The sequence below is a fragment of the Etheostoma spectabile genome, chromosome 5 (assembly GCF_008692095.1).
Source record: "Etheostoma spectabile isolate EspeVRDwgs_2016 chromosome 5, UIUC_Espe_1.0, whole genome shotgun sequence".
NCBI classification, from domain to species: domain Eukaryota; kingdom Metazoa; phylum Chordata; class Actinopteri; order Perciformes; family Percidae; genus Etheostoma; species Etheostoma spectabile.
In genome coordinates, this window is record NC_045737.1 from 15,430,849 (window position 1) to 15,457,797 (window position 26,949).

General features: G+C 37.7%; 1 protein-coding gene across 12 annotated transcripts in view; it reads left to right on the plus strand.

The window, feature by feature from the left end:
• The window catches only part of slc4a4a (solute carrier family 4 member 4a), a 59,631-nt gene extending 33,250 nt beyond the window's left edge, over positions 1–26,381 (plus strand). For 7 of the 12 annotated variants that reach the window (XM_032517137.1, XM_032517142.1, XM_032517143.1 and 4 more), the window contains 18 exons: positions 3,286–3,443; positions 4,187–4,274; positions 4,760–4,914; positions 5,479–5,592; positions 5,815–5,989; positions 6,077–6,210; positions 6,832–7,106; positions 8,134–8,204; positions 9,498–9,683; positions 9,801–9,914; positions 11,087–11,248; positions 12,722–12,900; positions 13,971–14,043; positions 14,831–14,899; positions 15,132–15,305; positions 16,351–16,512; positions 19,113–19,192; positions 23,411–26,381. In XM_032517137.1, the coding sequence (XP_032373028.1) occupies positions 3,286–3,443; positions 4,187–4,274; positions 4,760–4,914; positions 5,479–5,592; positions 5,815–5,989; positions 6,077–6,210; positions 6,832–7,106; positions 8,134–8,204; positions 9,498–9,683; positions 9,801–9,914; positions 11,087–11,248; positions 12,722–12,900; positions 13,971–14,043; positions 14,831–14,899; positions 15,132–15,305; positions 16,351–16,512; positions 19,113–19,192; positions 23,411–23,519 (2,478 nt within the window). In that variant the 3' untranslated portion in view covers positions 23,520–26,381. Of the gene's footprint in view, positions 1–3,285; positions 3,444–4,186; positions 4,275–4,759; positions 4,915–5,478; positions 5,593–5,814; positions 5,990–6,076; positions 6,211–6,831; positions 7,107–8,133; positions 8,205–9,497; positions 9,684–9,800; positions 9,915–11,086; positions 11,249–12,721; positions 12,901–13,970; positions 14,044–14,830; positions 14,900–15,131; positions 15,306–16,350; positions 16,513–17,909; positions 18,004–19,112; positions 19,193–23,410 lie in introns of all 12 variants that reach the window. The other 5 variants (XM_032517140.1, XM_032517144.1, XM_032517145.1 and 2 more) reach the window with 1 other exon arrangement.
• The last annotated feature ends 568 nt before the right edge of the window (positions 26,382–26,949 follow it).

The following is a 26,949-nucleotide window of genomic DNA, read 5'->3' on the forward strand; positions in this document are numbered from 1 at the left end:
GAAGAAGAAGAAGAAGAAGAAGAGAGAGGGAAGCATTGTCATGGACGACAGGCTTGTGGTCCAGCCCTATGGGTCCAACATTGCTTACTTATTTAGATTAGTTTATAGCTAACCGATACTACTAGTTCACCTGAGGATAACGACATTAAATAAGTCTTGCGTTGTCACGACAACAAGCCTGTTCGTCCATGAGTATGTAGTGATACGATTGAATAGAATAGAAAATACTTTGTCATTGCATAAGCTTGTGTACAATGGAATTTGCTGAGCCGCACCTGAATATAAAAGTAATAAAAGTAATAAATACACAAATAAATTGTCATCCCAGTCAACAGATATATAAACAAGTATTATTGCACATATATTTATGACTCCAAGGTGTGTCAAGTGTTGATTTTGTTCAGTTCAAGCGGGTGTGGTTTATTAGAAATTTAAAAAGTTCTACTTGAAACTGCTCACAACCAGGTCATCTGGAAGGAGACATAGCTGTACGCTAATCCACAGAACAAACTACAACCAGTTTTCAGTGGAACTACTTTTCACCAAAAGAAATAGTCCCTATGAGAACTGTTGACAACATATTAGGATGCAGGCAAAAATCTCAGACATATGCTAACACTCTTTAAGAAGGAGGCAGCATTGACCAGTACCACAGTATTAACAAACACAAAAAAACAATGAAATGTCATTCAGTATATTACAGATTTTACATCTCTCAACTCCAATGCCAAAAAAAGATTTCATGCCTGAGATAATTGAATTTGTGTGTCATGCTCATTCGGTGACTGGAACAGATTCAGGTTTACTTAGTTGATAAAGGTGGTGTGATGTTGATTAGTAGTGATTGGAGGTCAGGGTGTGTGGTTACGCAGGTCTAACTTAAATCATTTACAGACAAACCTCTTGGCAACAGCCTCGGATGGGATCAGCTTGGAGCTAACCAGTTGAAGGTCACAAGTTTATGAGACGGAGAGATTGATGGCAGCAATTCTGCCAGTGCATGATCTGGTTTTAGCAGGATGATGGCAAGTGATAGACAGACAGCCATTGTTCTTTTTGCCCTGGTTTAACTTGTTATCCTATATGTTATACTACTTAATATTATTTTAGACACTGAATTTATTTTAGAATGACAAAACATCTTAGACTCATATTTCTTTAGTGTATTTATACAGTCTGTGTTGTTGACTAGTAGGTTCACTCTGATTGGAGGAGATGTCAGTGATCTAATCCGATTTAAATCTTGCCAAAGCTGATTTTACAGCCACCGTTTACATCATCTGATACTCTTACTCTGTTTGGTATGTTGAAACTCATCAGACTGTTCCCTGGACAGGTGATTCATTTCTTGCATAATCACTTCAAGTGTACATAGTTAAAAATTATTCTTTTATCTTGCAATTTCCTTAACTGTTGAAACCAGGATTTCACATTCATTTACAACAGAAATATAACAATATAGAAGAAATCTAACCTAACAAGCTGAGTGAATACATTTTTCACAATTGATGGTGGCTTGACTGTTTTACGAAAAAGACGGGTTTATGTAGGACGTCCAGTGTTGCGCTTGTGACTATTCTTTCTGACAAATCCGTGGTCTGCGGTGTTTCAACTCTACCTTCTAGAATTGACTCCGCTCGCTCGAAACCTTGACCAACGTGGTACCAAAGTACCAAGTACAGTATATCTAATCCTTGCACTCATTTGAAAGCATAAAAATTAAGTGGTGAAAGTTTATTTTAAACCTTTATGATACTCAGTCTCGTGTCAAACCAACTCTGATATAAAAAATACTTCTATGTGACCATCCAGGGCACAGAGGTGCTACATAATGTCACTGACTGTGTCTTAGTACATATTTCCCGCCAGCTTTCTGCTGATTTGAGGTTAATATATAACACAGTAGTTTTCCATGGCAATCTTATCTTGATGTTTGGTCGGTTGATTCATTATATTTGAAGTTTTATGTATTTATGATCTCAATCTGCCACTTTTTTATCATATGGAACGATTGTGGCATGGAATTTAATGGGATTTAAAGTACAGTGGTGCTCATAAGTTTATGAAACCATGCTAAAGTTGACTAAAAAGCGAATTAAAAAAACATGTTTTGGAAATTGATCTTAATGCTTTAATTTAAAAAAAAGGAAAAATCTGACCTTTAGGGACACAATTTTCTTTGAATGAATACTGTATCATAAATAAATAAATTTTCTTCCTTAAAATAATACAGGTGCCATAAGTTTATACCCTATGTTTTAAATTATGTTAAAGAAGCAGGCAGATTTTAATTTTAAAGGCCAGTTATTTCATGGATCAGGATATTCAATAACTGGCTTTTAAAAATAAAACCAGTATCAGGAGGTACACTTATATACAAATGAAACAGATGCTACAATATTATATGAAAAGTAGTTAATGAATACCAAATAAAAAGCAGTGCAAGTACTACAGAAAAAAACACTGTTGCATGTTTGAGTTTTGTTGTCTGCAGAGCAATTAAGTGCAATTTTGTTGCTCTTTATGTCATAAAATTGCTCATGCGCCACTGTCTTCTCAGTCCAACTTTGCTTGCAAACACATGTCAAAAGAGACATTTTTGCTCCACATAGTCCTCAGTTACGTGGAGCACAAACAGCATAAGTAGTAATTTCCTAAATTGTCTTCCAACACAATTAAAATCCAACAAAACTCTTCTGCACACAGAGAAACCATTGCATAACAGCATTTTCACGATGCCTCGTAAACTCTTCATACATAAACTCTTATATTTAAAGATGATTACCTTTGTAATAGATTAACCATCACAGCAAGAGTGGATTTTTCAAGGTGATTTTCACACCAGTGTAACCTGTGCTCTGGAAAATGGTCAATTTACCCATTAATTAGTAGCTCAGAAGGTACAACATGTACTTAAAAAACACTGGTATTTTCCTTTTGTTGCAACTAGAAAAAAGCTCTTTATAGACACAATTGCAGGACTTGAATGTCCTTTTTAAAGTTCAGATGTTGCGCCTGTGGAGCTCAGCAGGTGTCTGACCTCCAGCTTTACACATCTTACCATCGCCATGACAAAAAATGGCCAAGAAATACAGACCTCATGTTACAACTTGTTACTTTTTAGACACAATGGGACCCTCTTGGTTTGGTATTTAAGCTGAATGGGATTGTCCTGTTTGATATAGGCTGTTTAATTCAGTGTGCACTGCATTGGGTAGCTTGCTGGTGTGAACATAACATTTAATGTCCTCCTCCATTTAATGTCTCCTCTTTTGTACTTTAAAGCTGAGGAACAAGTTCATGAAGAAGTTGCCGAGAGATGCCGAGGCCTCCAACGTGCTGGTGGGGGAGGTGGACTTCCTGGACTCGCCGTTTGTGGCGTTTGTTCGTCTGCAGCAAGCTGTGATGCTGGGAGCCTTAACAGAGGTTCCTGTTCCCACAAGGTAGCTGAGATTCATGACTGAACTCATAAATAGGAGCTAAAGTTGTAGGAAGATGCATCAGTAGTTGTCTAGGTGCGACTCGACTCGCGTACCACTGACAGAAATCTGGGAAACACTTTATATAACATCAAAACATCTAAAGTTGCTATTCTAATTGCATGATAAATGTCAGGTATATGTTGCATTTTGTTTTATTTTGTGTTCACCTTAAATTAGAAGGAAATATAACACACCACTGCAATTTAATGACTCAAACTTTCCATTAGTGTTAAATCAACATCTGACAGAATTCAATATTATGGACTTCACAAATGTTCAATGTATTGCAGAGTTAAAAATAAGAAGATTGTATTTGTTTGTAAAGTTGTTTCTATTAATGTGTCTCACTGTTTGTTCTCTGGCTTTGGATGAATATTATAAAGTGACACCAAACTGGTTGCTGCAGTGTTGTTATAACCAAGTACGCATCAAGCAAATGTATTTTCTGTAGTAATCAATCAATTGTGTTTGTCAAGGGAAATCGTACAAGGCACAATTCCATTGAAATGTTTTACCATCACCTCCTCAAACGAATGCATCATAAAACCGAATGTGTCCATCAGATAGGAACAGAAAAATGTCACATTGTTGAAAGTCACTGGCACTCCAGCATTTAGCCAAGTCTCAGCAACACCACAGCTCCCGACATAGAAAAGTACACATCAACAAAATTACTAATACAAAGGATTTTGTTCCACTCACAGATTTCTATTCATCTTGCTTGGACCCAAAGGCAAAGCCAAGTCGTACCATGAGATTGGTCGAGCGATCGCCACGCTGATGTCAGATGAGGTTAGACTGCCATCAACACACATCATCTTTGGGTTTTATTTTAATGCTGACAATTAAAGGTCTTTCATGTAATGCAACAGGCCATTGTCACTCACAATAGGTATGCTTTAATCTTGTTTCCTTTCCACAAGTACAGAAAGTATAATATAACAATGTAAGAGAAGTTCAGCATAATACCCACCAACTTTATGATAATTAGATATTTTATGTTGTTGTATTTAATTGGATTATGTTGTCAGTTGTTGCAAAATTTCTGAACAAGCTACGGAAGAGGTATTTTGTGAACCCTAAGTTTGAAAAGAACCATGTTACTTGCAATTAAGAAAATTCAGTAGAAAATCTTTAAAAAATAGAGTAGTTCTGTACAGTAGGCTCTCACTCTCCTCCCCTTTCATTATTCCTCAGATCTGATATTATAGTTCACTGCATGCTTTGAATGGTCTCTTTCACACTTGAATGCCTTGTCTCTCTCCATCTGTGTTCAGGTCTTTCATGACATTGCGTATAAGGCCAAGGACAGACAAGACCTGCTGGCTGGTATTGATGAGTTCCTGGATGAGGTGATCGTGCTTCCCCCTGGAGAGTGGGACCCGGCCATCAGGATAGAGCCTCCAAAATCCCTTCCCTCTTCTGACAAAAGGTCTATATGCTAAAATTAAACTGTAAAACGTATCTGTATCAGGATTCAGCAGCACACACAAGTACGCACACAGATAGTCAATGCAAGAGTACATTTAAGACCAAAAAAAAAATCTCAAAATGTCAGCAAGTACTCGACTTTCTGCACCTGAATGCTGTGTGTGCAGTAACTACATTATGTCACAGAAATGCAGTGGTTGCAAAATCACTGAAGTGTGTCCAGCTGTACAGCACAGTGTGCAGCACTGGGTTTTATTTAATGCCGCAGTGGTACTTAGTAAAGCAGGACCTTCTCAGCTCTACTGTATGTGAGCACTGATATGTCAGGTTATATAATCATATTACACATATTTGCATTGTTTGATTGACAACATTAAAAAAGGCTATGAAAACATGCACTGATATTTTCATGCCAACTAAAATGCAAAAAACGACAGGCTGGGTAAACTTCAGTAGATATTTAAAGTGTTTTAAATATATGATCTGCATCAGGTTACTGTGTTCATGTGATAAAGTGTTAATCAGAGGTAAAGTGCCTGCCAGACTAAACAAAACTGTATTTTAGGAAAAACATGTATGCAGGAGGGGACCCTCATATGAACGGAGATATGCCTCATAGTGGAGAGGGTCATGGAGGAGGGGGACATGCTGTAGGGGACGAGCTGAAAAAGACTGGAAGGTATGAAATATTTTATATATATATATATATATATATATATATATATATATATACAGTAAATTATTATATCTTGAAACATTTACCCTCAGTGCTAATGATTCAGTGTTTTATATGTCATGTTTTGTAATTATCTGCATACTTTGAATACATTTTCAAAATGACTTTGTTGGGCTTAATATTTCATGTTGTGGAAAACACACCATTTTGTTTTTCTGTTTTCAGGTTTTGTGGGGGTCTCTTACTTGACATCAAAAGAAAAGCGCCTTTCTTTGTCAGTGACTTCACCGATGGATTTCACATTCAGGCCCTGTCGGCCACATTGTTTATTTACCTGGGAACTGTGACAAACGCCATCACCTTTGGTGGTCTGCTGGGCGATGCCACAGAAAACATGCAGGTCAGACTGAGTTCTTTAACCTTTTAACATTTTGTTTACCGTTTATGTTCTGAATGATTCCCTAACTCTTCCCCTCCATGTGTGAAGGGTGTGTTGGAGAGTTTTCTTGGCACAGCGATTACCGGTGCGATTTTCTGTCTGCTGGCCGGCCAGCCTCTCACCATCCTCAGCAGCACCGGTCCTGTTCTGGTGTTTGAACGGTTGCTCTTCAATTTCAGCAGGTACCTTTCTCCATCCAGAGACCTGGTTTACTGATCATATATGATTCATTCTTTATCATCATACTAAACTTTAGTTGGTGACACTCAAAAAGCTCCAAAAATGCTTGTTATGAATGTTATTTTTAATGTTGGTCATTCAGAGTTTTAGGGCCAAAGTTGTTTCTTAAAAACATTGGCTTCCATAACACTGGAGTGTGATGTGTAAGGCAGTGTGAAGGCAGAGGTTAGTCATGTATGTCATGGTTGTAAAAAAAACAATGGCAATCTGTACATCTAAGCCCAAACCAGAACAGAAGGCATCAATAATTTGTTGGAGAAGGTTATGCCTTTTTTCACATTCTGGAGTATCATAGTCAAATGTGTTATTGGCAAAGAGAAGATCAAGTCTTTTTTTACTATAGACTCCAAAACTGTCCAGAACAGAAACGCCAATAAACCAGAGCACGTTTTTCTCCTATCTCAGAATGATAGGTGGAGTAGCCAGACCCTTCTCTGCCCTGCAGCGTGTGGATGCTCTGGCAAAGCAAGAATAGAGTGTCCCTAATACTCTGTTGTTTAAAACTATAAATAGATTATACTGACTACTTTTGAACATTTGTGTTGTGCTTTTTCTCCATACAGAGAAAATGATTTTGACTACCTGGAGTTCCGCCTGTGGATCGGCCTGTGGTCAGCGTTCTTCTGCCTGGTGCTCGTGGCCACTGACGCCAGCTTCTTGGTTCAGTACTTCACCCGGTTCACTGAAGAGGGCTTCTCCTGTCTCATCAGCTTCATCTTCATCTATGATGCCTTCAAGAAGATGCTCAAATTAGCTCACCACTATCCCATCAACTCAGAATACATGATGGAATATGTCACCCAATATGAGTGCCTCTGTATGGCCCCTGCTGTTCTAGGTGAGACCTTTAACTTTGGGGCTTTGGTACATTGGTATCCAGTCTGAATGATAAGACACATTGATATTGATTAACCCATTGGTTGTTGCAGGTTTTAGGAGCATTTTATAGTTGGAGAGAAGGATTGAGTGTAAGTCGATCAGAGGGGTCTAAAAATAGGGTTTGTACCGGTGTAATTGTTTAAAAGATTTGCCATTTTTATGGAACATATGGTTGTAAGGAGGAGCAATTACAGCTTTATGGGCTGGTGAGTTTTAGTCTGTTTCATTACAAATATTTCTATGGTATGATAATCACAATGCATTTTTTGTTTTGTTGTGAAAAAATGAACACTTGCTGTTGATCTTTTTGAATACGACACAGTATGCCTCTACATTTTATTTTGTAATGGAGGATGGGAGATAAAATGGGGGGCAGCCCTAAATTACTGGTAATCCCTTACTGCTTTCAAAAATATATGACACACTTAATTATGCTATTCCTCCTGCCGCTCCACAAAGACTACAGTGCATACCAGGGAGGGGGAAACAACAGATATTTACTTTTGAAAAGTGAGCAACTGACACATCATCAAAACAACCTGGTTTAACACATACTGTACAGTAAGTCATGGAAACTCCTGGCTGGCATTATAGCCAAGCTTGCAATCTGCTTCCATGGATGGACTTGTTGGTTGGTAACCATGATAACTACACATATGTTGGGATCCTAACATTCTGGATATATGCTGTGAACATGTATACTACATTTAAGACATTGGCATTTAACACAACGGATGATTAAACCTGAATATAGCTGAGCTTAACAAACAGTACAGTACAACTTAGATTGATGAAAGTCTAGCCAAGTGTGTAAACATAGAGCTAAAATTCAGAACAATTAAAGAATGACCATCTATTTAACAGTGCAATTATAGACATATATGGCACTATTTTAAAATGGTTTTAGACTAAGTCTTGTTGCTTTGGAAACTTGTTTGTTTGTTTGTTGTAGTGTTAAAAACTAAAGTTTTGTTATGTTTTTGCAGAGAACAGTACAGACATCGCTGGTGATCCTTTAGAGGGTCCATCAGTCTGGTATTGGAACAACACTGACCTGGTAAGTGTTCCATGTTTTTATTGTTGTCCTCATTCGATGAAAGCCAAACATCGTTAACTGATCAATTTTCATACCGGTACACAGAAATACAAAATAAAAACCTGTCCTTACCTTCCTTTACCCTCCCAAATCCGTCCCTGGAACCTCCAGCTTGTCAATCTGTCACCAGGGCACGGTAGTGTGTGTCTCAGAGGAAATGTAACCACACTGCGACAGCTTTCAGCTCGCCATTGTGGTGGGGGGGATCTGTACAGATCAACTTTGGTTCACTAAACCATAACTGAATATTCAACGTCACCAAGAATTTATTGAGCAATAGAAAATCAATTTAAAAATAGAAAACATTAAAGGTTATGTGTTTTGTAACATGAAGTATGGGCTGTGTTTGGATGCGTCTGGATTTCGAGAAGCCCTGATATAGTGGCATGTGTCACGTAGCTTTCAGCTGTGAGCGCTGTTTAGCAAAAAGCTTAGCAGAAAAGGGAGTTTCTTCGCAACTTTTGAACACAAAAACAAAATCCCATTAATGATGGGCTTACCGGCCTTTAGGTAAGGTAGTCACAGGGGTAGCCATCCCAGATACACTTAATCCCAAAGGATTTACTGTCACATGTACAGTTTGTGTAACATTAAAACATTACGAAATCATAACAACAATTATTTTTGATAGCGTAGTTTTCTATGTACTTAAAATGTATGTATTAAGGCTTTAGGCTTTTATTGTAGGCCCAGTTAAGTATGCAACTTAATTTTATAAAATATGTAGTAAGGGGTCCATGCTCGTCTCTCTCTAAGGGGTCTTTATCTTAAAAAAACGTTGACGACCTCATGTTTAACTGATTGTATTAATTGGTCAAAATTTGTATTGTCGGTTAACGGTTACACGGTTAATTAATCATTAACATCCCTAACTTCAAGCACTGTTTAAACTGAAGGACTTTGGTCTGAATACTGCTGGAATTCTTTGACAATCTTGAACAGCCTTCTTGGAATTTTACATACCAACTGGGAGATAAAGAGACAATTGTAGAGGACAGTTGTGTTGTGTTTGTCAGTTCAACAATTTTACAAGGAAAATAGAACAGTCTGATAGCACTTGTTTCCAATTTAAGGTTATTGTGACACGAAGTTGGCTTCTTTTTCTCTCTGATAACTTTCACAGACCTTTATTATGTTGGAGTAAACACTCAGCTCTTCTCAGTCTCAGTATCGGTCACAGCTTTGGCGGGATGCTCATTTGAATGACTATTTGTTTCTTATTTGATCATGATGTTCTTTGTTTCCTTTGTACAGCCAATGAACGCCACATGGTCGTCCCTCACAAAGACAGAGTGCTTAAAATACAATGGAGAGCTGGTGGGCAAGGCCTGTGAGTTTGTCCCAGACATCACCCTCATGTCTTTCATCCTGTTCTTTGGCACTTACACTTGCTCCATGTGTCTAAAGAAGTTCAAGACCAGCCCTTTCTTCCCCACTACTGTGAGTCAGCCACACTCTACTAATTTAATCCAAGGGAATGAATTAGATGTGCAACCTCTTTAAAAAACACATTACAGAGAACAGATTTGTCAAGTGTTTGTGTTACCTCTTACCCAGGTGAGAAAACTCATCAGTGACTTTGCCATCATCCTGGCCATCTTCATCTTCTGTGGAGTTGATATGCTCGTAGGAGTCGATACTCCTAAACTTATTGTGCCAAGTGAATTCAAGGTGAGTCCTTCCCTGCCTAAGTGCTCATGCTGAATGCACAAATCAAGTGCATTTTGTTATCTGTATTGCGCCATGGAACATAATATGCTTCTAGTAGATTCTTGTCATGGTTTTAATCCAAAACGCAATCTTGCATTTACAGTACTCTTTGACAAAACATAACTTAGATAAAAGTACTTGTTTTCTGTATTGGTTTACATCTGCATGATTTAAATTGCTACAGTATGGTTGTGGTGGTTTGATTTCCAGCTCCTCCTGTCTGCATGTTGAAATTTACCTTGAGCATAGTCTCCAGTGTCATACCTGTCTCCACAGCGGTGTGGAGTAAGGTCTGGCTACAACACACATTATTTCTAGGATAAAAGAAAAAAACTCTCACCATTGTCTGAATTTCTTTAAACCAATCACAACCATTTTGGACGTAGTGAAGGTGGTTCTACAAAATGGTCCTGGGAAGGAACTTGTTTTGGTAAAGCATTTGCAACCCACAAAAGAAAATGCCACACACAATATTACACAAAGTTAGCTGTTCACACAATAAAGTAACGTGAGTTATTTAAATTAACTGTATACATGGTTTAACGTAATTTGCTCTTACCAGTGCATTGCCGTGTGCATTCTGTCCATAACAATCCCAACCCATTGGTCTCAAAACTTCCCAGTCAGATAGAAAATTCCATAAACATATTCTTTGTAAATCTTTACAATCATTCCTGACAGAGCCAAACAGGCCTGCCTTATTGCACAATCCAAATCTTTTTCAAAACTTTCCATTATCAGCATGAAGCTTGCTAGCTCGTAGTTTGTTGTTGTTTCCCGTAGCGAAGGGACTTTGAGAATGGTAACACACAGAGAGCAGAAGTTGAGGGGCATACCTAACATGTCAGGTTTAATCCTAGAATTGAACTTCCATAAAATAAGACTACTTTGAGCAAGACATTGATCCCCAAAAGTGCTCTGTGTATGAAGAAGTCCCTTTGGACAAAAAACTCAAATGAATGTAAGGTAATTCAATCTAATGAGTTTGGTAAATAATCATCAGAAATGTAAAGTGATCTATAGTTTATGGGCTAATAGAAACAGTAAAAGACAACAATTTCTGTCTGTGTTGAGGTCACAAATGCCACTTTGTCTAGTCAACGTATTGAAGCTTCTGTCTTCCTCTTTAACAGCCAACAAGTCCTAACCGGGGCTGGTTTGTGCCCCCGTTTGGAGGAAACCCCTGGTGGGTTTACCTGGTGGCAGCTCTTCCTGCCCTGCTGGTTACCATACTAGTCTTTATGGACCAACAGATCACTGCTGTGATCGTCAACAGGAAGGAGCACAAGTTGAAGGTAAATAAGAAACCTTATAAACAAAATGTTTATTTTAAGCCAGGTGGTAATTTGTGACCCAGGAGATGAAAGTATCAGAAATGCTAAATGTCATTCCTTAAAGGTCCAGTGTGTAACGTGTTTAGTGGTTTTATCGGTGTTGCCTGTTCACAAACTTGTCCTTTTTCATAAATGTTTACCACCACCATCAATTCTAAGTATTCCGTTGTTTTTTTTTACATTTGCATTCGCATGAACTTGGGTAGATGCTCCATATTCATGCACCATCTTGAAATACATTAGCCTGTAAGGGACATACAGGACATACTGCTATGCCTTTTACATTTTTGCTGTCACATGATAAACTCACAGATTCTGCTAATGCTGCTTATGCCGGCAAGTTTGAAGAAGGAAAACATGGAAGACACACAAAAAAGAAAAAGGATATTGAAAAGAGCAAGAGACCGGCCTTTTGAAGCGTGAAGGCTACCGTGGCTGTAATACGTACTTTGAACTGCGTGGTGTGAGAGAGCTGAGAAATTCCTACACATTGGACCTTTAACATGATACAATACAGAAAGTTTGTGTGCTGTATATGAGTGAGGCAGCGGAAGGTTGGGAGTCATTTTTGTTGAGATCTTGTAGTACAGATGGGAGGATTTGTTTTGACAATGGACAGTTTTTAAGAACATTTAGTGCAGCATATGAGTTTGCAGTATAACTTTCATGATCAATTGCTGAGAAATGCTTAAAATCTGCATTTTGTGTTTGAATTAGAATTTCAACAATAACAAAAATAATTATTTGAAATAGTCTTTTTCTTTCTGTTTGTCTAACTTGATTTATGTGAAGTAGGGATTTTCATGTGTTTCCCACAACATACTGCAGTTTGTACAGTTCACTCACTACCTTCACACTGTAGTTAAATATTGTTTTCATTTTTCTCATGGGAGTGAGAGATGTTTCATGGCAGTGACTGTACAAAGTTCGGTTCAAAAAGCAACCACTTGAGAATTTATTTCTTTGATTTCTATGACTCGTTGCTTTAAAGATCACTGGTATATCTTTGCAGCAGAAGAGAACAAAAATTTCTTCTGCTGTTTTGTTATTTAGCATAATATTCTATAAAACATATAGAGCTGTTTGCTGGGTTTTAGCTTTGCCTTTACCTGCAGCCGTGCTCTAAATACTAGGCTTGTTTGAGAAGATACCCTCACATTCTGGATGTCCGGCCAGACTAATGTGTTACTACTTAAGTCCAAGCGCCCAGCTTGATCTACTGGCAAGTTGTTTTCCTCCAAGCACTTCATTTCTGCAGCTCTGCAGCGCGCCTAGCTCTCAAACCAGCGCACATTTTTGTCGCACAGGATGATGCAATTCACTCAGCAAGACAGCGAGGTCTGCGAGGGTCTGGCTCATCTCAAACTAACCCATTTTCCATGCTTGATCATGCACATACATGACCTTTGACTTTGTGTTTGTTGTCTGTACCAGAAAGGGGCAGGTTACCATCTGGATCTGTTCTGGGTGGCCATTCTGCTGATTATTTGCTCCTTCATGGGTCTGCCGTGGTACGTGGCTGCCACAGTTATCTCCATCGCTCACATCGACAGTCTGAAGATGGAAACCGAAACATCGGCTCCTGGAGAGCAGCCTAAGTTCCTTGGTGTGAGGTAAGATTGGTACAATATGTTATCCAACTTGAAACACTCAGACAATAAGAATTGTGCTGATAGCAGCTCAAATTTTTTATAGAATACCAAAATCTTGTCTGGGAATATTAGAGCACTATACAAGGAAGAAATGTAAGGGGCAAAGGAGTCACATTCATGATAACTGATTCAGAGTAAATTACATTTACCCTGTTGCTATAGCACCATCTGTAGGTGAGATGCCAACAGATTTTACAGAATTGCTCTAAAGTTATGTATACCCAACATCTACATTTTTCTGGCAGTTGACAAAGGACAATTTAATTTGACAAACAATGCTAGTAGAGAGCAGAATAACATCCAACACACAAACGGATAACCTTTGGGACTCATCAAAATAGTCCATGCCACAAAGGTTATAGGAGGATTGTTGAAAATAGTAATGTGTGTGTGTGGTATATACTGAAAGATTAGCTTTGAATAGGCATGTAAAGATACACTCAACTCAAGATTGGATACAATTCACAATTTTAAGTTCACAATTCGATTTTCTTACAATTTTTTTTAACAGAATGAAAATGACTGAATCATATTAATTTATTTATATAAACTGCATAAAACAGCAGAGGTGTCCTTTCATCAAAAGTGCAGCTGAAATAGTCCATCAGTCACTCCATGTGCTCAAGTTAATTTGCATTGGCAATATTAAAACCGGTTTTTGTACATGTACCTATTGTGTTCATTAATAGATGGTTAAGACACTGGGATTTCTTACTGTGTTTTGTTAGCTTTCTCATCTGTTTAGTGATGTCCTCCAGAGCCTCCTGATGTGTCAGCTGTAAGCTGAACCAACAAACTTTTGTAACATCTACTCCAACTTTGAACTTCCTGCAAATGTTGGGGTTGCCTTTGTTTTGGCCAAAACTGAACAAGCCTTGGGAAATGATTGATATTCTCAAGTAATCACATCATTATTTAGGATTTTTTCTGACTTTATTATTGTACGAAAAAGAGGTACACATATTCAAATCAAGAAATTATACAAGCAGAGAATGTAATAACTATTTTCCCTCTTTTTTGTTGTTTTGCAGAGAGCAGAGGGTCACTGGTGTGTTGGTGTTCCTCCTGACAGGACTGTCTGTATTTATGGCTCCTATTTTAAAGGTAATAAATCAGATTGTCTTCTGTTATTAGTCATCATGTGTCTCAAGTTCAATCTTTAAATTCTCAAAATTACTGTGGCAGATGTTGGAAACAAACACCTGACAATGAATATCGCCACACTCTTCTAACTTACAGATTTCAGCTCTTGCCACTGAAAAGAACTAAGCAGAAAAATCAGGCCAATTACAAAAGTCTGACATCATGTTGCTTGAGCTCTTTACTGTGATAATATAGTAATCCTTAGTAACATACTATATTACTAAGGACTATATACAGTATGCTGAGGTCAGCAGTCAGTGGAGCACAAGCTCTGAGCAAACATTAACTTGAGACAGTGTAACTATTGAGACAGTGTAAAATATGGGATCATTGCAGACTCATTAACCTTCATCTCCTGCTACTGAGAGACCCCTTTGGTTCATACATTTTGAAATGTTATTAAGAAAAATTATGAGTGATTGTGTTTGGCATTGAGACAATATGCAAAAGAAAATGTTTATTGGACAACTGCCGAAATTTGCAAAACCTGATAAATGATTCTATAATATGATAACATTGTCTTACTGTAGTTACATTATTTAGCAACAAGTGCGTTCACCCCACTTAATCATATTATTAAAGTCTAACTACTTCCACTTTGGGTTACAAAGGTTGTATAAAGATAGACATTTTGATATACCTAAAAGTCCTTGAAGCAACTTGTACTTGAACAATAAGCTGGAATGGATGATTTGTGTTTTTGTCCACATAAAAATAATTAGCTTTTTTTCCTCTCTATTTGACCTAGTTTATCCCCATGCCTGTGCTGTATGGAGTGTTCCTATACATGGGGGTGGCCTCTCTCAATGGAGTGCAGGTAAATCTTACAAAGATTTCTTTTGTCATCATAAAATAAAATGTGTAGACTGAGTGTTGAGCAATGTGGTTGAATGTTATTGTCCTCGCTCACATTTCATGTTAGTAGTATTTAAACCTTTTATTAAAAAGGAATCTCTGAGTATTCAAGAAACAAACCAGCGACTAGCCATTTCTCGGATATATTCATTCATGCAGTGCATCCTGTCATGTGTACTGCTATCTGTCTGCAGTTCATGGATCGTCTCAAGCTGCTTCTGATGCCGGCAAAGCATCAGCCGGACTTAATTTACCTGCGACACGTCCCCCTCAGGAAGGTCCATCTCTTCACCTTCATTCAGATCCTTTGCTTGGCTCTGCTCTGGGTCCTTAAGTCCACTGTGGCCGCCATTGTATTCCCTGTCATGGTAAGAGTGATTTGTATTAAGATTTGTATTCAAAATTAATATTTGACTTGTGTTTGTAGGCTGCAAATGGCCATAAATGTTTATGTTTAATTATCTTGATACTAATAAAAGGTTTCCAGTATTTCAGTATATTTGACCATACAACTATAGTTATTCTCCTTGTTGATTATTCAATAACATTAGTCTGGGAAATGGAAATAATAATGTGTGATGCGTGTCACATCTGAATGTTGTGATTTTAAAGGCTGAGCATAAAAATGGAGAGATCAGAGATAAAAGCAGCTCAGTCGAGTCAGCCTGACATGATCAGACTGAATTTTGGCTACACTGAATTACACTGTGTACAAGTGATATGCTTAATTCACGTGTAAGAGGTTTATTTATATCAGTGATAAACCAGTGCCGTTTCTCATGGTGGTTTTACATATTTACTTCAGTTCAGGGTCACTAACACAGCCCTCAAGACTTTATTGCACTTGTAACTGTACTTTGAGTTATAGTTATCATTCTGTTCTAAGGCAGGGAGTGACAGTGAAAGGATCACATTTCAAACTGTAACGCACATTGTTTCATGAATTTAAACGGTTACCAGTGTATAACTATGATTTGTCAAATATGATGTTAAGGTGTGCATCGTTTATCACTTATTTAATATACTTAAAAAAATAAAAATAGTGTAACTTTTAAAGTTGGTGTTGCAAAGTACATAGTATATTTGCTATTTTCAATACTATTTTTCTTTAAATCTAAATGATCATTACAAGTTTAGAACTACCAATACCCAGTTTGATATTGGCTTTTCCTCCATTGCACATTTAACTTAACGTTTTTAAGTTGTGATCACAGTCTTTATTAACCTAGCTTTTTATTGCAACATCAGCTCATTTTTTATATTTACATATTAAATTTTGCACATTTACTTTGAAAAAAAAAAAAAATACAATATACTGTACTGTATATAAACGTACTTCATAGACCAGACTGTTCATTAATTCAACAAATGACCTCCCAGTCCACTCCAATCCTCTTCTTCTTCTGCGTTTAGATCCTCGCTCTGGTGGCCGTCAGAAAAGTGATGGACTACATGTTCTCCCAGCACGATCTCAGCTTCCTGGACGACATCATCCCAGAGAAGGACAAGAAGAAGAAAGAGGACGAGAAGAAGAAAAAGAAAAAACAAGGCAGCATAGACAGCGATGCTGAAGACGTAAGGATTTTGAAGTTACAGTTTCAACACAATACTATGCAACAAGCAGGAATCTTTGCAAACAAACAAGCAAAAATGCCTTATTTTTTACATACAAGCCTGTCCCCAAGTCTGGGAACCTCACCAACCAACAACCTCCAGCCCTGCTTCCAATTCCCAGTTTTCTCTTCCTTTGCAGCAGCATGTACTCATTTGAGTGTTTACCCACTGGTTAAGAAAATATCCAGGTTTACAGATGTCAGTTTGCTTACTTAATTTTCTGAGTTGTCCTTACCTCATTTTCAGTTGGTGTAAAGTAGTCTCCCTAACCACTGAAGGTTTGACAATACATCATATGCTAGAACTCCTTAGTGTCATAGCGTTGGAACAAAAATCTTACAGAGATATTATAGATACAAGGTGCAAGTGCCACTGTCTTGTTTTAAAGGATTATTTATCTCCTTGTGAAGCAATAGTAGTACTGTTTTTTTTTTTTTTTTTTTTTTACTGACAGGGAACATAAAACTGTTGTGTTCTATATGTTATGTATTTTAGCATTTCTAATATTTAAGGTTCAGACGTCTTTAGGATAAAGATATACTCAAATTGGAAGAAAGTCTTCCCTCTTGAAGTGTTTTAGTGTTTTTTAAGTGTTTGGGTCCACTCAGTTTCTAGTAACAGACACCCGACTCGGCACCAGGGTCCAAATTGAATTGGGAAATAGTTTATTTTGGTTTTTGTTTGGTTCCACTGCATTTTTGGATCAGGTTTCTTATTTATTTAACTTAATCATAGATTTCGCATTTGGGGAGATTTTCTTTTTTTAATTGATCCATTTGAGATCGAATGAAGACCTCTAGCTGGAAGCCAGACAGATCAGTGGTCAGAATTGGTTTAGATGATGATATTACTTGCCAAAATCTTGAAACTATCAAATAACCATTTAAAGGAATTAAATTACTTATAGATTAAATCCTATAAATTACCTGGTCCAAATTCTCAATGGATAATTTGGCACATCTTTAGAAGAGTTGAATGTGTTTTTCCCGTTATGTCCACAGTACGTAGTTAAAGTAACTCCTCTCCCAAGCCAATCTCTACTGAAGCTCGACATCAGTTGGTTAAATTGTTATTAAGTTTCAAGTAACAAGACAGGCAGAAAGGTGGACTTTTCAACAACATCAGAAACTTCTCGGAGACATGTTACATTGCTTCTTTTGCCTTTAGCAACTAGGATATCAAATAGACCCAGAGATTCAAGATGCATTACCACCAGCTGTGTAACCAATTGTTTGCAAATGCATTGCATTAAAGTATGCAGGTCGTCACAGGTTTAGTAAAATGAATGTGTGTGTTAATGCTAACTCCCTTACACCCCCAGAAGGCTTGTCTCAGGATGTGTTTCCTCTCTCCAACAGTCTGACTTTCCTTACAATGAGAAAGTTCCCAGCATTAAAATCCCCATGGACATAATGGAGCAGGAGCCTTTCTTAGGGGATAAGGCCTCTGACAGTGAGTAGATCTAAGCTACCTGCAGCACTGGAGGGAAATACTTCTCCGTCTTGATCCTGCTCCTTTGTTCAGTGTGCCTGAAGAGTCGATGTTTGTCTTTACTCGCTGCATGATATTAACATTCCTTCTTTGCCTTTCTCTTGCTTTATCCTTTACCGCAGTGCTGTCTCTTGTTCCAGAATGTGCATGAAATTAACTCACTCACTTCTCCTTTTTTAAACTTTTTTTTTTCTTGGATTGTGATGCTATGATTTTATTTGTTGTGTCCCTTTTTAAAGTCTTGCTTGGTGGAACTAAAACCTTTTCTTCTGCAGTTTACAATTTCAACCTACATATTCATTGTTGATTCATTGGATCTTTTTTAAGGGTTTTGTTGAATTTTCGACTTGCCATTTGCTTCAAACTTGTTATTTTAGCTTTATGTAAAAGAGCCTGTATCACTGATGATTAGCACACTTACATCTAACTTTTGTCTTTATATGTATACTGTATGTAATTTAAGGAACATTTGAAAAAATTCCCATGAACTACATTAAATCAACTCACTTGCTTATGTAGTATCAACTACTACCAGTAGGGAGCACTAACCATATGGTCAGGTAAAAGGATGGCTTACAGGAATAGATCACCAAAAAGTACAATGGAGTACAACAGTTTTATACAAATACACTGTATAAATATAGATATACATCTAGTTAGAAGCGACAAACATTAACAGCTAACTGCAAACTGTAGGGTTTCGGTGGAGCATTCCTTAAATAATGCTACTTATTCATCATTCATTTTTGTACTAAATGTAGGTCGGATGGTTTAAAAACTAAACATACTGACTTTAAATAGATGTTTAAATATATTCTGTACATGAGTGGGCAGGTTGTCAATCCATCCACACCATTGTAGCAGCTGATTTCACTGGCTGGTTACTCCTCTCCTCTCAAACTGTTTGTCAGTGATATCAGCTGCTGTTGTGTTTTGATTGGACTGAAAACCTGCAGACTTAGTTGCTCGTCCGTAAAAAAAACAAAACTTTAAAAGTTGTCAGAGAAGACCAAACACATTACCTGGGCTACATGCACAATAATGGCTGTTTTTATTGATTATTTCCACAGGAGAAAAATCCCCATCATTCCTTGACCGACATACATCGTGCTGAGCAGCTTCGCTACTACCAGACCAACTGCTTGTCCAGGTGAGAGAGTGTGTGCAGCTTACCTCACATGCCGAATGTTCCTTTTTCCACAGCAGACATTTTTTTGACTTGTCAGCACAGCTGAAATTGAAAACTTTAACGATGGCTCAATTCCATCAAGTATCCCAGTAGGCTATTTCAGGGAATCCAGGGCTTCTATTAAGTGGAATGCAGCCATCGTTAATGGTTTTGAATACACCTGTGCTTTTACTACTATGACATATCAACATGTTTGCCGTGAAAAAGGTCTATTAAATGCTAGAGAGGGAACAAAACTACATATAGCTGGCACTGATTCTATATCAAAGGTTGCGAAAGGTCAGAAAGCCAGCTAACTAGCTAATGTACGTATTAATGCTAGTCTGAACTTTAAAGGTCAGCCAAGTTGATTACTTTACCTATGGCTGAAGTGCATTGTTTCAGTGGCTAGCTAGATTTCTTTTGGCCATTATTATTTGCTTTTGTTTCTTGAAGTCAGGTTTAATTTGATCCACAAGACTTTTTTTGAGTCCAGGACAGCTTTGCCTAGATTAATGAATCTGTAATCCATATTGGTATTGTTCCCGTGCCAGCAGATGTTCCCGCTGGATGTCCATCCTTTTCGGCTGGATGTCCCTGACCTTTCGCTTTCTTTGTGTTGGCATTCTAAACTCTGGTCGATCTGGAAAATATCCTCCAAGCTTGAGCCGACAATCAAATTTACCTTTTTTGAAGTAAAATTCTCATTACACACTCGACAGCCATTTAATTCCCGAGCTCGCCCCCCTACCTGCACATGTCATGTAAACAGCATATTCCTGTTGTATATTCAGAATAAGGCCTTTTTCCAAATATAGCACTTTCAGATTCAAAGGTGCCGTAGCTAGGTTTGCAAAGATCCAGGACTTGGCCAAATAATTTGAAAATCGACAACGTCTCAGTCCCTCCCCCCTTTCCGCTAAAGCCCGAAACAGTCTCCTAAGCCCCTCCCTCACAAGGGCTGAGCTGTGCACGATAGAGCGGGGGGAAATCTATCTGCAGCTTGTGCGGGGGGAAGGGGGAGGGGAGGACCCTATGACATGCATGAGCAATGATGACACGCAGTAGGACCCCCCCCCCCCCCCCCCCCGGCCGTGATTGGTGCATCTGAACAGGGAGCGGTGGATTTTTTTTAAATTACCTGCTTCATGTAGTTAAGCAAATATGACAGAAAGTTATCTTTATAAGGCTTACCTACTGCACCTTTGAGATGTGGGATACTATATTATTCATGTTTTAGAGGCATTTTTTAATCATGTATACAGCGCATTTGGAATATGTGTAAACAAACCAACCAGCCAACAGTTTGCAAGGCTGCAGACCTGATAAGAAGGAAAAACACAGCTACTTTTAAACATCATCAAAGACTTGGATATCAACAGGTTTTTGGATATGTGCACTCATCGCTACACCAACGGGAATATTAGTGGAATATTCACGTTCAGTAGCCATGTAAATGGGAATATTATGTGCATGTAAACAAAGTCAGCGTGCTTCATGAGAGAAGCACAATGTATGCAATGACAGAAGACAATTAGTCTTAAAGATGCAGAACAAGCCTTGATTTATGTGCAAATATTTAGAGCAATGATTCTAATACTCAAAATGAGATTATGTTTTCTCCGTCATGCCCACAACCTCTCCCGAAGCTCCACTGGTATGGTACTGTATTACCCCATCTGCTCTCTGATTTTTGTACCAGTGCTGATGAAAGAGGATTAGTGTTTGGGATAATGTGTGAAATACCAGCTGTGATCGCAGCACATCTGTGATGCCGACAAACAACTTACAAGATTTTTTTCCACTCTAATTGGTCTTCAGCTGTAGAGATCAGACTGGAGGTTTGCTTTTGTTTATATAACTAAAAACTTATTCTGCTGACTGAATTACAGTCTATGTGAATATAATCATTTTTTTTTCATACAATTTTATTTTCTTTGAGTCAAACATTGATAAGTAAATAAAGCTTTAATTGGCTACATGTTGACAAAGAAACAGCCTTAATCTCATCTTCTGGGAGGAATTGCAGATAAAATGAAAGGAAAACTCAACACAATTTAGGGAAACACTTGTAAGACTTGTATATAGACATTATAATTATGTTGTTTGACATTAGTGCTTTTTATAACACTTTTTTATTCACATACTTAATAATAGTCTCACTATTCTACCTTTATTTGTCCAGCTTTGTTGTGCTTGTTCTTGACTGTTATGTCTATTTCTGTTCAAGTACATTGACAGCGATGCAACCAAAAAAAAAAAACGGAGAAAAATTCTCATGCTACTTTAAAAACTTCGGGGTGTTTCAGGTCCGGTAAGAGTCAGTGACATTGAACAGGTCATGAAATGAATCTGGTAGTGTTGACATTGGCTGCTTCCCCCCCCTCCAAAACTAATCCTATCCCCAAACCAAATTGCTTTGAGTCGATGACATCAGGAACCATAAAGCCATGATTGCTGATTGTATTTCTGCCTTGACACAATGTGCCAAAACACAATGGTGTAAAGCATCAAAATATTAAAATATTATTTTAGACATTACATGGCACAAGTACTCAGATAATGCAACAGCCTACAACAAGCTACATCAATGTTAGGGACTACGGTCATCTGTTAATAAGAGACAGAGGAGCAGTTTCATTCATTCATTCAAACCTTTACATAAACTTTGAAAATCACTGATAGAAAACACACAGGTGTTAATCACGCCTCGACTTTGTTATACAGAATGCAATGATGAGTGTCATAGGGATCGCCGGTAGTGAATCTGAGGGCAGAAATATAAACAGTTTCAGGGTTTTAGAGTGGAAATGGCACCATATCTGTATATTATAAGACCATACTGTAATCTAGGACTGATAAATAGACTGACGTGGCTGTACTTTTCTTACTAAGTTAAAGGGAAGCTGGATTTGTTGTTTCTTTATAGAAATCTGAGCTTTTTCACCAGTTTGGCAAGGAGAATTAGCTTGGAAATCCCAACCCAAATCCAAAAGATTAAGGGTCTGGCATCAATTAATGAAAGTCGCCCATCTTGAGGAGTGGCGCCAAGCGTGCATATAAAAATCTCACTGCACGCAATTGGATAACAGTACGACCAATCACAACAACTCACGGGGTGACGTATCCAAAGCCCCATATGCTAAGCTACCAGCGGAGCTCACCGGTAGATTAAACTGTTGTCATCTGTTTAGCTCGCCTCTGGCCCCGCCTATGTCAGATACACCGATGTGATTGGTGCAGCTCGGCTACAAGGCTATAGTTAATGATCACCGTTACACAATGCCAGAGTAACTCGCTGAATGAATTCAAATTGTGCTCCTGCAAGAACTCCAGGGTAGAGGAGAATGACAATATAATGTTTTAATGTCAAGTCTTAAATAATTCAAGATTCAACACTCAGGATTCCTTTTATTGTCATTTAGCAAAACACTAAAGTAAAGAATGAACAAAATTACAAGCATGCTCCTTTTGAAAAACAACAGATAAAAACAGGGTGATAAAATAAATATATAGAACAGAATAAATAATTTCCAGCAGAATGTTTGTCCTTACGATAATCTTAAAGTCTAAATTTAAACTTGGACTTTTTTTATCAAAAAATGGCAAAAACAATGTTTGTCCATGGCATGGAGGATAGTCTTTTTCAGTTTAGTCATTAACGCCTCTCATGTCTGTACAGTAAAGAGCTTGTAGCCACAGTTATCTTAGCACAAAGACAGGCAGGGACAGCTAGCCTGGCATTAAATAACACGAGTATCTTGATTGATTTTGTAGCTTTCTACAGTGACTGGTGTAGCCAGAGCAAAAACTGAAGTGTGTCAACAAGTTGTGGTTTTTACGAGGAGTTATGGACTCGACTAATTCTTGGCCTGGGAGCAGTGACTTTCTAAAGTCTCCGCTTGCAGGCAACTGGTCCTGTCTCGCACATAACTTCTTGCAATACTACGAATAATCATTTTCAAACTTTGGTTTTTGTACTGATTACACAAACGATGAAATGAAATATAACGATTTTGGCTGGCTTCAGCTACACATTTAGTGTAAAAACACAAAAATATCTATCCCATGATTTTTTCATGTATATCTTGCCAAGGGGAGCAAATACGTTTTTGTTCCCAAAATGTCAAACCATGTCTTTTAACACCACATCCCAGCATGTGTCGTCTTAACAATGAAATGTATTTTGTTTGTTTCCAGCCATGAGATGAGTCCGCTGAAGACTGTGCCCCAGATTACAATAGACATGGACCCAGACGATGATAACGCGTTCTACTGGAAGAGCAGAGGATCGGAAACGTCTCTGTAGAGCGCCCAACCAACACGCCTCCTGACAGGCAGCTCCTGCAGCACCCGCGAGATAACTTTTACTTTCCTTTTAAAAACAGTGATTTCAGGACTTTGCCCTAAGTATGTGCTGTATGGTCCTAACACCACACACTTTAAAAAAAAAAAACTTTCTCTTACTGATGAAGTCATTTTAAAACCATTTCTTTCCTCACTATCTTCTCTTGGTGTTTTTCCTCACTGCTCCACAGTAAACTGCTCCATGTCACTCCTTACTTTTCTTCTATGCAACTCTTCCCACATCAACAGTAAATGCTGCAGCTCTCTGACCACGCATGAAATGCCCTGCTCGCTCTTTTTATATAAATATATATATAAATATTTGTCGGAAGTTTTATATAAATTGATTTAATAACATTTTTCTGTGGCAGATTGTTTTTTTTATAGTTCTACCTCTTGTTTTAGATTAAAAGCTTACTACGAACAACTGCAACATGTTGATTTTTGACGCAGCATGGGGTTTTGATATTGTCTCTATCTGTTTTGTAGATATGAAATGATTCAGAAGATTCACTGTATTATAGCTCCTGAAGGAAATATGTGAAAATAGATTATTTGAAATTCATTAACAGTTAATTAACAATGTATATTTGTATGTGCAGGCCAGGTAAATATTTGTATTTCCACTTTCTGATGCAGTTTTGATTTCTTCACCTTCTCTTTCTAATGTTCTGAGTCTTTCAAGTGTTCACTTCAAAGCTTTTGTTACTCTTTTAAGTTCAGTCTTTTTTGTTTTTCTTCTCTATTTTTTAATGATTGTTTTGTGTGTATGTCAGTAACTTTTTCTCATGACCTTCACATCATTCTTTCTTTGGGGTTAGAAAACAGTACAGCGATACATTCAGTAATCATCAGATTTTCCTCAGCCAAACGTAAACTCTAACTAGGAATGCATATCATACATAATCGCTTGTGCTGCACAAACTACTTTACCGAAGTGGCTTATAAGAGATGGATCCAGACTGATTTATTACTGTAACGACGTGACAAGGGGAATCATATCCATGTAAACTCCATGCAGCAGGTTTATTTCTTTTTGTCTCAGATGCTGATGGAATTATCTGATCTGAAAATGGGATCATATATTTCTTTTTTATTTATATTGAAGGATGGGTTTGAATTTTTTTTCAAGTATCACAATACTGTATTCACATGCAGTACTGTTTGTACAGTACATTAAGGGAGTTATTCGTTGCTTCCTGTACTGGATGTGACATCATAGACATATCGGCATAGATGCCGCGTTATATGTCTATGGTGACATCATCACTAAACAACTAGAGCAACTAAACTGAGATACAGGGGAGAAACCATGGAGAAATCCATAGTTATATTCACACATACAGATACAATGAGGTTAATTGTCTTTATTGGACAGTTGTTTTCTCATGTTGCTACTTTATTGGTGTACGCCGTAGTAGTTAATTTTCAAAGCTAGAGCACGTGTTTCCTTCATCATATTTCTAATTCAAGTCCCCTTGGTGCTTAAGAATGGTAAACCTGCTTACAGTGTTTTTTATATAGTTGTTGAATGCTACGTTTACATGTGGCCGGCTATTTTCACAAACGGACATTTCAACCTCTCCGTTTTCAAAAATAACATTGTGCACAACTGTAAGTTTTTAGAAAAATGTTTGCTTACACGCAGTGTGTGTGTTTGTGTGTGTGTGTGTGTGTGTGTGTGTGTGTGTGTGTGTGTGTGTGTGTGTGTGTGTGTGTGTATATATATATATATATATATATATATATATATATATATATATAATTTGCCGTCAAGAGCATGCCAAACTTGTAGGTGGCAGTGTAATGAGAAGCTCAAACCCATGTTAGCCAATCATAATCCCGAAAATAGCAAAAACAGTAACAAATCACTTCCTCTCTCTTCTCTTCCTCACTTCCTCGCCTGCCTTAACCTCCGTTTGTCTCAGTTTACATGCAAACGTGCAAACAAAGTTTTCCAAAATCTCCACTCTTAGAAAGAATCGTTTTCAGAGGAGAGTTCTCGTTTGCGTGTAAACGAAGGGCACAAACAAAGGGAAACGTATCATGTGCACATTTGGCATGTGAATGTTCTGTTAAGAAAGACTCCAAACATACCATAGTTTATAGAGCTCAATCTCAATCTGTTCAAATGATGTACAAACTATTCACTGTATTCCTACAGAGTGCCCAGTGAGTCCATAGTCCCATCCAGAAAGAATCAAACCCTCTCAGATATGACAACATGACTTTTATTGGCCAATACTATCTACTAAAGCACTGTTTGTCATTACAGTACCCCCACTTTATCTCTAAAGGACTCCCTGGGGCACATTCTCACTGGGATGTTTAACTCTTATGTGAAAGTCCGCTCTGTCTTCATTACCACTATAGACATAAAATTAAACTGTGTGATTAGTGAGCCGTCTTCCTGCTCTGTAAATCATGTACATAAACGGCACGTTGGCTGAAACCAAAATGCAACAAGTTACTTTGTACCATCACGGTCCATTGTGTTTAGTTTGCTTCAGTTTATCAGCCGAAATAACAACGTAATTTATACTCCACATCAGTGTTTTTAGACGACTGCAACGAGGGGGAACAATTGAGACTTAATGTCTGAGACATATATGTGGGAAGTTTAAAGTTTAAAGTGTACCGTGTCACTATTTCAGGAGAAAAATCAATGTCAAATGAAAAACTTGATGTTAATTTTTTTGCACACGGAATAAATACTGATACGTTTGCTTTGATTAACTTTTTAGAAACCGGTGAAATTAATTATTTTAGAATTTATATTTTTCAAATGAAATGTATATTGAAAATAAACAGAATTGTCAAACAGTGAGGGTTGGCTGTTTTTTTTTCTCAATACTTTAAATTTGAATGTCACCATGTACGGATTAACTGCTAGATATTTTGTTGCAGTATGATAAATTTATATGCCATATAGAAATGAAACGATTAGTCAATCTACTATTTCAAGTCATTTTTCAGCCAATCACTAGTTCTGACCTCTTAATTTACCTTTTTGAGCCTGTTGATTAGATTAAAAAAAGATATTTGGCAAAATCAACTTGGGCTTCAGAAACTTTTACAGCAGACTACAATACTGGTTTTGAGTATTTTGTGAGTTCTTACTGGTAAAGTTTAAAAAGTAGGTGAACTCAATTATGTCAGCGAGTGAGTGTGGGCTGCTGATTGACACTGAAGGAAAAATAGGAAATTTGAGTTTAATTGCCGGCAGTTTTACAAAATCATGCAATCATCGTCCATCTGACTGCACTCTTTCTTTCTGTACTCTTCTATAATTTCCTGTTAGTTCAAACATCTGCAGGGTATCTGCACACATACCATACCATGAATGTTCATTGTATACGTGTATGTGTAACAGTTAGTATATAGTATGGAAT